At 38.2% G+C, this 10,417-nt stretch overlaps 2 protein-coding genes across 2 annotated transcripts in view; one reads left to right on the forward strand and one right to left on the reverse strand.

Annotated features, from left to right (window-relative positions):
• EAH_00036900 (hypothetical protein, conserved) overlaps window positions 1-1,173 on the reverse strand; it is a gene marked incomplete at both ends in the record, with an annotated part of 2,475 nt that extends 1,302 nt beyond the window's left edge. The window contains 3 exons of the mRNA XM_013395580.1: window positions 197-427; window positions 556-867; window positions 1,171-1,173. Of these exons, the coding sequence (XP_013251034.1) occupies window positions 197-427; window positions 556-867; window positions 1,171-1,173 (546 nt within the window). The remainder of the gene's footprint in view (window positions 1-196; window positions 428-555; window positions 868-1,170) is intronic.
• A 1,810-nt stretch (window positions 1,174-2,983) lies between these two features.
• Window positions 2,984-10,417, forward strand: part of EAH_00036910 (hypothetical protein, conserved) — a gene marked incomplete at both ends in the record, with an annotated part of 8,775 nt that continues 1,341 nt past the window's right edge. Inside the window, 14 exons of the mRNA XM_013395581.1 lie at window positions 2,984-3,136; window positions 3,199-3,304; window positions 3,685-3,812; window positions 3,912-4,124; window positions 4,488-4,648; window positions 5,761-5,887; window positions 6,078-6,190; window positions 6,381-6,463; window positions 6,693-6,977; window positions 7,588-7,670; window positions 8,071-8,205; window positions 8,902-8,979; window positions 9,135-9,236; window positions 9,614-9,652. Of these exons, the coding sequence (XP_013251035.1) occupies window positions 2,984-3,136; window positions 3,199-3,304; window positions 3,685-3,812; window positions 3,912-4,124; window positions 4,488-4,648; window positions 5,761-5,887; window positions 6,078-6,190; window positions 6,381-6,463; window positions 6,693-6,977; window positions 7,588-7,670; window positions 8,071-8,205; window positions 8,902-8,979; window positions 9,135-9,236; window positions 9,614-9,652 (1,806 nt within the window). The remainder of the gene's footprint in view (window positions 3,137-3,198; window positions 3,305-3,684; window positions 3,813-3,911; window positions 4,125-4,487; window positions 4,649-5,760; window positions 5,888-6,077; window positions 6,191-6,380; window positions 6,464-6,692; window positions 6,978-7,587; window positions 7,671-8,070; window positions 8,206-8,901; window positions 8,980-9,134; window positions 9,237-9,613; window positions 9,653-10,417) is intronic.

Consider the following 10,417-nt stretch of genomic DNA (forward strand, 5'->3'; position numbering starts at 1 on the left):
TATATATATATATATATATATATATATATATATATATATATATATATATATATACGCTCTCCTGTCAATACAGCGCCAGTTTATCTGCTGCCGCGAGGCTTTATTCACATGCACCAGATTGCGCTGATGTGATGCTGCTGCCGCTGCTGTGTTGCTGCTGCTGCTGCTGCTGCTGCTGCTGCGTTTTGCAATATACCTGTAAAAAGGAGATCCCTGTCTCTTTGTCTGCTGCTGCGAGTCTGCATGCAATGAGGAGAGAAGTGACGATCTGCAGCGGCAGTTCAAAGACTCCGTGAAAAGCAGCAAAGGACCCCAGCGCACCAATTCGCCTAGCCTGTGCGTCTGCTGCTGCTGCTGCTGCTGCTGCTGCACCTTCGTGGCTCAATATCTGCCTCGTCAGCCTAAAGGCATCGGCGCTGGTCATCACCTGAAGAAGATATAAATAAGAAATAAATTTAAATAGAGAAAAATGCAAACAAAAAACACAAAAAAACAACAGAAAAAGCAAACAGTAACGGGACAACAGCCTCTGCTGCTGCTGTATACTCAGCTTACGCAAGAGAATGTTGCTGCTGCTGCAGCAGAGTAAAACATAAGCAGCCGGACTGGGTGTATCTTCAGCTTGTGCTGCAGCTGGAAGCTAACAGCAAACTTCAAGGCCTCTTGCATGCAGCTGCGCAGCAGCAGCGCGTCGCAAGCAGCAAACAGCAGAAACCCCACACGCAGCAGCCCCTGCTGCTTCCCTGCTGCAGCAGCTGCTGCTACATCCAGCAGCGAAGCCACAGCGAGAAAGCAGCGCCGCAGAAGCGGCAAACTCAACACCAGAGGGACCGTCAGCAGCAGCGTAGAGAGGCAAATGTATAAACCCTAAAAATAAACAAATAAACAGCAGCATAATATTGCATGCGCATACACTCAAACATTCATAAAGGTAGACAACAAAACGCATATTATATATATATATAGTATGCATGCATGGACACGTGTGTTTGGGCGTGTGTTTGTGGTGTATAGGCAGATAACGGGGACATTAAAGAAAAGAAATGCAAACTAAAAAAAGAAAGATATACTCATTTGCTGCGCTATGCAGGGAGTTTTCTGTTATATATATATATATATATATATAACAGCCAAGATAATACATGCATGCATGCACGTGCATGCGTGCACCATAGTCTACTAGAAACTAACAGCAGAGCAGCAGCAGCGCAGCAGCAGCAGAGCAGCAGCAGGTAGACATACCTCTTTAAGAGCTGAATCCTTCCCGAAGAGCTGCAGCACAAGTAAAGAAGACAGATGGAGATTGCCTATATTAACAATAATATAAATATAATAAATATAGAATTGAACGCATGCAATATACTATACATTTATAACACGATTATTATATATATGAATAAAGACAGCAGCTGCAGCAACAGCAGCAACAGCAGCAACAACAGCAGAAATGCAGCAGCAGCAGCATACAACTCGGAGTATGATGATAGCGACGATGTTAGGGAGGGCGACGGCGAGAACGAGTGTGGCAGGGGGTCCTTTGAGTGCAGCAAACGAGGAGAGATAAACAACAGCGCCATAGACAAAACAGAAAAATAAACAAAGAGCTGTGCAGCGGCCCGTACAAAAAGTAGCAGCAGGCCCTCCCCCTATCTCCTGGAGGGCTGCTGTTGGCTTCGCTGTCTTCTGCATTGCAGGCGACAGCTTTAGAGACCTTCCTAACCTCCTGCTGCTGCTGCTGCTGGTGCTTTTGTTGTTGCTGCTGTTGTTGCTGGTGCAGCACTTGCTGCTACTGCCGCTGAGTGCCGGGGTGTATATACACCACTGCAAACGAAAGAAGGAGTCCTTTTAAGTAGTTTTCGTCTTTGAGGAAGGCGAATATCAGCTTGCGCGGAGTAATAATAAAGAGGCTGTGGGTCGGGGGGTTGCTGTGTAGCTGCTGGAGATGGCGGCGCTGCAGTTGCAGCTGTCGCTAATTGAATTTACTAGGTCTTGTTAATTAAGAACTGTGTAGCAAAAAAAGATGTAAATACCATCAGGTGCATGCAGCCATGTGCTCTCTGTCCAGAGTAGACAAGGGGGCCCCACGAAGAGGATGTTGCAGCCGCCGCTGCTGTTTGTTGGCGCTGTTGTTGTTGTTACAGGCCTTGCAAATGTGTTCTCTTCTCTTTTGAGTGTTTAACACACTTAAGATACAATTAAACAATTACTAAAAGAAATAATGCAAAAAATACCCAACAGACTGCCAGTCGAATGCGCTGGGCGGAAGGGGGGGGAACGGCAGGAGGGCAGCGCCGACGAAAGGGCGGTCTTGAGAAGATGGCTCCGTTTAATTTAACTTTTACTTATTTTTAATTTAAAAATGATGATGTTTATATCGCAGGATTGAATTTAATTACCCTGAAACACGCGATTGCGTTGCTAGTCACCGATTCGTTCATCGTCAGGTGGAAGGCAGAGAAGAAGATCGATCGACTTCGACAAGCTCGCCATTATGATAAATGTGCATTTGCTGCTAGTTCCCAGAAGGGCTTGAATTGTTTTTTAAACAAATTGTATGAAATTGAATTTGGTTAAATGCTCGATTACCTCCCTCTGCTGGGCGTATCGCGGATTCAGACTTCCGATCTTCGCAGTGCGGCTCGGGAAGTATTTTGAGTGGGAATGTGCACTGAAGAGTTGAAATACACCCATTATCACCTACTCAGTCAAATGCATTTAGTTAGTTTCATTATAAGGGGGCAGAAAAACCAGAGATTAGTCGCGTTTTCTTTCTCAAAATGCAGCTTTCCCAAATTCATTTTCTCACGCTGCAGTGTACAGGCAGCTCGAGTTTGGCGCAGAGCGCGCAGAAACGTTCCTTTGAAAGCTTCAGATGAAGTTCAGCTGAAGCCAATGCATGCACCAACTCTCTTTATACAATTAATTGGCATTAGTTCTCCTTTTCTTTTTCCTTTTCACCTCATTCCTTCAGCCCAGCGTCGATATGGCGGTGCCTTGCGACCGCATCCGAAGTGCAGAGCACCGAAACATTTTTCAATTTGAGTTCTTTAATGCGGTTCAAAGCGAATGTTTCGACGAAATTTATAATTCGGATCGAAGTATTGTTGTTTGCGCGCCAACGGGGGCTGGGAAGACCGTAAGCGTTGCCCCTGCGTGGCCGCAGCTAAGTTTATTTCATCAGCATTTCTCCTCTTTCAGGTGTTGTTTGAATTGGCTATTCTGCGTTTGCTGGAGCGGAACGACAACCAAGAAGCTCCCTTAAGGCCCAAAGTCCTCTGTCTGTGCCCAACGAAGGCGCTGTGTAGTGAGAGGTACGGCCTTGTTCCAGCCTTCCTTCAATTTCAGCAAACACGACATGAAATTACCTGCATGCATGCATGCATGCATGCATCCTCCCTCTTCAGAGTGCGAGACTGGAAAGAACGCATGTCTCCCTTAGGTCTGCAGTGTTTCGAGTGCGTAAGAGATCAAACTGTTGACATAAGATGATTGACATATATCATATATATAAATGTATATATATAGGCTGACGTCTGATACGCTGGAGGACCGTTTGGCGTTGCCTGCAGTACTGGAGGCCTCTGACATTATTGTAGCAACACGTACGTAGAGCTCACCCGCTAAGAAAGCAGAATCAAGATATAAGAGCAGCATTTTATTATTGTTGTTGCTGCATATAAACAGCAGAGAAGCTGGATATGGTGATGCGAATGAGAGGAGGAGACAACAGCAACACGTTGTCTTCTTCTGTAGCCCTCGTCTGTATCGATGAAGTGCATTTGCTGAACATGAGGCGCCGAGGGCCGGTCTTGGTAGGCCTTCTTAGCTTCTAAAAGAAGTTGTTTTTTGTGTATTGGTTTACCTTTGTATTTACTTTGTTTTTATGTTTTTCGGGTGTCTGTTGAACTCAGGAAGCAATTGTTGCGCGTCTGAAGATGCAGTCTCCCCCTCCTTCTTCTTCTTTTTCTCTTCGTTTTGTTGCTGTCTCTGCAACTGTAACCAACGTCAATCAACTCGCTGCCTGGCTCAACGGCAGCAGCAAATCTTTCAGCAGCAAATACCGCCCCGTGCCGCTGGTGCCTCACGTGCTGAGTTATTACAAGGGCAATATGAATGGATTTGTGGTTAGCATCATTTGCTGCTGCTGTTGCTGTTGCTGCTGCTGCTGTTGTTGTTGATGCTGTTGTTGTTTGTGGTGGTGGTGGTGGTGGTGGGTGAGGCCTTCTTCTTCTCCTCTTCTGTCTTCTCCTTCTTCTTCTTCTTCTTCTCGTTCTTCTCCTTCTGCTGCTGTTGCTGCTGTTGCTGTTGCTGCTTCTGCTGCTGCTGCTGCTGCTGCTGCTTCTACCTGTTCCTGTTTTAATTCTTCGTGTGCTTCACGTTGTTTTTCATCCTTCTTTCTTCTCACTCTTCTTCCTTCTCCTCCTTTTTATTGTTCTTTATCTTTTTTGTTTATCGACAGCTATTAAGTTTCTATTGTTTTTCTTCAGTTTGAACAGAGTTTAGATCGGCATCTGCCTGAGTTAATAAACATTTACAGCGAAGGACGCCCCTCTTTGGTATTCTGCGTTACGAAGAAAGGATGTGAAGGTGCATGCGAAGCAATTTTATCTTCTGATTTACACTTAGTAACTTCGGCTGCTCAACAGAGGTAATTAAAATATGTTTGTTAAATAGGGTTTTAATATCTTATTCAATTTTTCTTTATGTTTTTATTTGTTCTTAAATGCCTTATTTAATACTCGTTATGCTTTATTATTAATTCTTATACAAACTCTGTTGTAAATATTGTCTGTTACCCCTTAGTACATATTGTATGCCCTTTCTCATTATTAATAAAAGTCTTAATTCATTGATATTAAATGTCTTTATTCATCTCTATTAGACGTATAAATTGATCATTATTAAATAACTAAATCAATAACTTATTACTGTCTTCATTAACCAGTAATGAGCATTTAAATGGGCTGCTACTAAATGCATTTATTCGTCATTATTAAACCTATATATTATTCTTAGTTTAATATTTTAATTAATAACTGTTAATTGTATTTACTAATCAGTATGAATATCTAAGTTAATCGCTGATGAATGTCTTTATTAATCAGCATTAAATATTTGAATTTATTGTTAATAAACGTATTTATTTGTCTGTATTAAATGTTTAATTTAGTCTTTACTTAATATATTAATCTATCTTTATGCAATATCTTATCTAGTTATTTATTACTACCTTAGTTACCCATCATTAAACGCTTAAAATAAACGCTGTTGAATAACTTTAATAAAATTCTTTATTATAATAATAAATAATAATAATAATAATAAAACATTCACTATAAAATATACACATTTGTAATTATTTACCGTCTAAATAATTCACTACAATATATTTAAATTTAATAATATACAATATGAGTCCTCTTAAGCACAGCGCAGCGCCAACAGGAAAAGGCAACAGCAGAAAACACAAAGTTGCTGCTGATGATATATGCATACTCAGTAGCAGGTATATAATTATATATATATGTGTGTATGTTTACATGTATAACTATATATAATATACTTTGAATAGATAGTAAACATAACGTATATACAATATTTAATATAGACGTAACAAGAATGGCGCACAAATGTAGCATAATATACAAGCATGTATATATATGTATAAATGCCTAGATAAATATATAAATATATATAAATATGCATGATGTATAATATAAAATGCATAAAATGCAGATAATATGCATAATATGTTTGCAGGGAGCTTGAACTTTTGGCTAAGACGATGGATCCGAAACATAACCGGTTTCTGCTCCGGGGTATTTGCGTTCATCACTCAGCCCTCACTGCAAGCCAGCGAGCAGCTGTTGAAAGAAACTTTCTTAAGGTACAGCAACAGTGCGCCTATTTGCTTTCTTCTATTCATTATTGCATGCATGCATGCATGCATGCATGCATGCGTGCAATAGTGGTGCATGCATTCATGCATGCATGCCAGTTGCATGCGGGGGGCGAGCAGATGAAGGCAGGGGTTGATTGACTTAATGTATATTCATCTTTTCGTTTATTTGCTGCAGGAAAACATCAAAGTCCTCTGCACTACGAGCACTTTGGCTCAAGGAGTGAATCTGCCCGCCAGGCAAGTACCAGCATACACTCAAATCCTGCATGCAGATATGCATGCAAACATGTACGTATGTGTGTATGCATGCATGCATGCATGCATGCATGCAGTATACACTCAAGTCCTGCATGCAAATATGTATGTATGCATGTGTGTATGTATGCATGCATGCATGCGTTCACACAAATCCTGCATGCATGCATGCATCTGATGATTGGGGTATATTGTATGATGGATGGATATCTTATTATTTCAGGCTTTGTCTTGTTAAGAGTACTGTGGCATATAAAGAAGGCCGCTACTCCGAGTATGATGAAATTGAAATGCTGCAGATGATCGGTGCGTCTTCTAGTTTTGTTGTTTCTAACAAAGTGCACTCTATGTCTAAATAAGAATGAAGAGGCCTTCTTATAAACTAAAACTCTATTTAAAAACAAAAACAACAGAAAACACCATCACCAACATCAACAGCAACAACAGCAGCAACAATAACAGCAACATTAGAAATGATAATAGAACAAACAAAACGAAAACAATAACGAATATAAAGACATTCTAATGATTGCAGGCAGAGCTGGGCGTCCTCAGTTTGATAGCTGCGGCGTTGCAGTAATAATGACTTCGCAAGAGAGTTATAAGAAGTGGATTGAGCTGTCTTCGGGCCGCCAGCAGATATCGTCGAAGCTGCACGAGGAGTTTATAGAGCATTTAAACACTGAAGTGGCGTTGGGAACTGTGCAGAATGCGGCGATGGCTATCTCCTGGTTTGAAGCGACATTTTGGGGTGTACAGACACCTGAAGAGAAGCGAAAGGCTTCTCACGAATCTATCAAAGCTGCACTCAACAAACTCAGTGCGTCTCTTCGCTGCCCTGTACATCTTCTTCTTCTCTGTACATGTCTTGTATGCATGCACACGCCTCCACCGCAAACAAACATCAACAACAACATACAAATGCAGCTTCTCTGGGGCTAGCAATATGCAGCCAGTCTGGAAGACTCAGCAGCACAGCAATCGGCGCTGCGATGGCGCGATACGGAACAAAGCTGCAAACTATTTCATCCTTCATGACTGCTGGTGAGTTGATCTATATATATACATATATATATATATATATAAGTATATATATATATATAAGTATATATATATACTTATGATTGTTTACATATATATATATATATTAACTATTAGCACAATAATCAAATAACTAATTAAACAGCGCATTTATGCGTTAATCAGGTAATAGTTAATTAATGCATAATAAATGAATAAATATAAAAGCAGTAAGGAAGATATAACGCGACGAATAATCTGCTGCTTAACGAAGTACAGCGACAGCAGTGCAGTAAAACTCAGAGCTTGTCTGTTGCTACAACTAATAGACAACTGAAGCATAATACACCTCCTCTGCTACCTTCTCTGAGCTTTAATTGATTTAATTGCAGATCTGCATGCACTCGAAGGTCTGCCTGAAGAAGAATTGTTTAAAGCCCTTTTAGAGCTCATCGCCGGGGCAGTTGAATTCGAAGAACTCGCGCCAAGACGGGTAATGCAAAAAGCAAGAAAAAGAATATAAAACAAATATATAAAGAAAAACAATTAATAAATGTTTTTGCATTCAAATACATCTATGCAAACAAAGATTGTCGATAAAGCGAAAAATGCGGTGCTCTCTCATCTGTTTAAACGTTATAATATACATAAATATACAAATATATATATATATATATATATGTACATGTGAGTGTATGTTTATACGCCTTTATATATATATGCATATATATATATATACTGGCTTATTGAATATGTGCAGTGAATATCAACTGCTATTAACTGCACATAATCAATAAGGCATATATGTAATGAAGAGAGGATCAGTCTTCCCTCTCGTTACTTGTTCTGATCTGTTGAAGAGTTATTTTTGTTTTTATTTATATTACTTTCAGGAACAGAAGAAGCCGCTGCGCGAGTTAAGTCGGCAACCCAATATGAATTGGGGTCTGGAGCAATGCGCAATAACAACGAAGACGAAGGCGTTTGTATTGATGCAAGCAGCTATCTTTGCTGTTCGTATTGAACAGGTAATTGTTGTTTATTTGCATCTACTAACTCATCTAAACCCTTTATTAATGCATGCACAATTCCTGCTGCTGCTGCTGTTGCTGCTGCTGCTGCTCTTTTTCAGTGGGAGCTTGAGACGCAAAAGATAACATGTGCACGGATTGGAGGTATTAATTGATTAATTATGCATGCAGCATATTAAAAAAAGTTAATTATATTTATTTTAAATATAAACTGCCCGCAGAAAGAGTCGCCAGGTGCTTCCAAGAGTGCGCACTTGAACAGCAAATAGGTCGCACGTACTGCTGGTAAGAAGTGAAGAAGAATAATATCGTATTAAAGATAAATAAATAAACAAATCAGTAATAAACAAATATATAAATAAAAAACAAGTAAAGGAATAATAAACCAGTGATTAAATAGAACAAACAAATGAATAATGTAGATATATGTGCAATGTTCAAACACTCAGCCTATTCTTCTTTCTTGCATTTTACTCCGCCTACAATTATTTATTAACTATTTTTTATAATTGCTGTACTTGTTTTATTATTATTTGATTATTATTACTTTATTATGACAATATAATTATCGTTAAGTTGCCTCTAGTTTTATACTGTAACACAATTTCACTATGGTTTTAATACGGCTACATCGTGACTATTATAAATATATTATAAAAATTATATATTTCTTTTAATATTTCTATTCTTCAGCTTGTATATGATGGCGAGGAGTCTGCGAAATCGTTTACCCTGGAGAGCGACAGCTCAATTAACTCAATTCCCTGGTTAGTAAATTTATTTGTTTGTTTATATGATGATGCTGATGATTATAATAACACCTTAATGCCAATTGAATGCATCTTTTGCATGCAATAAAGCCCCAACTGCATCTATTTCTTCTTCTTCTTCTCTTTATAGGAATAGGAGAGCGCGTCTCTGCTCAGCTACAACTGCAAGGCATCTCCAGCCTAGATGATTTGGCTGCTGCAGATGCAGAGACGCTTTCAAACTGTTGTAAGAAGACCGTTAAGCTAGACCATCTCTTGGTGAGTCTAAAAAACTAAAATAATTAATTTATTGCGATAAACAAGCAGAAATAATAACGCATAGATCCGTTTGATATTAATGCCGCCTGCGTCTCCTCTTCATTTTCATTTTCATTTTCATTTTCATTTTCATCTATATCTTCTTTCCTTCATTAACAATCATTATAATCATTTTCTTCTTCTTTGTCTTTCTTTGCATTTTTTAAAATTCTTTTTCTTTTTCTTATGCCGCTTCTATTTGTTCTTTTAACAGTTATAATAATTATTTTCTTCGTTTGTTTACTCCACCCATCATATATACATACTATAATATATACATTATATATTATATATTATATTTTATATATTATATTATATATATTCTTTATGCTTTTCAGGGCCTCCAACGGACGTGCGCAGCGCTGCCCCGATATATTGTCAGTATGCAGCAGAAGCGTGAACTAGTTAAAATATCTTTGCTTTCATTCGACTTGCAACAGTGCGTCTTCTTCTTCTTCTTTCTTTTCTTTTTCACTTCAAATTAAAATCTGCCTCTCATTAAATACAAATAAATAAATAAATAAATGTATATATATGTATATTTGTGTGTACGTTTATTTATCTATACAAATTCGTATACATATATATATACATATACATATATATACAGAAATATATATATATATATATATATATATGCATATCTATATTTATATACACATGCATATTTTCACATATATACATATATACATATATATAAATATATTTAATATTTTCTCTTTTTTTAAACAAATGCAGAGAAGAGCATCATCCTATTGGCCCGACAACATCCGCGTCTACTCCTTTGATTTCTTATCAACTGATTTGCTACTCTTCTAAAAGCAAACAAATTTATATTTGTCGCCGTCTCTATCCTTCGCGTTCTCCCCGCCAAGTTGAATTTTTTCTTAAAACCACCCATGCTGAGACCATCACCTGTCTCCTGGTCAGCCTCCTCATTATTATATGTTTTATTTTATCTTTATCTTGTTGTTATTAGTTGTTTATTATTATTATTATTATTATTTTTGTTATTATTTTTGCTGTTATTAGGGTCCTTGTTGTTGTTGTTGTTGGTATTGTAAAGAACAAATACTTTTATAAATTGCATGGTAGCAAATAAACGTGATATATAAATATATATATATATATATATATATATA

The sequence above is a fragment of the Eimeria acervulina genome, genomic scaffold, assembly GCF_000499425.1.
Source record: "Eimeria acervulina Houghton genomic scaffold, Eah_scaff403, whole genome shotgun sequence".
In the NCBI taxonomy this organism is placed as follows: domain Eukaryota; phylum Apicomplexa; class Conoidasida; order Eucoccidiorida; family Eimeriidae; genus Eimeria; species Eimeria acervulina.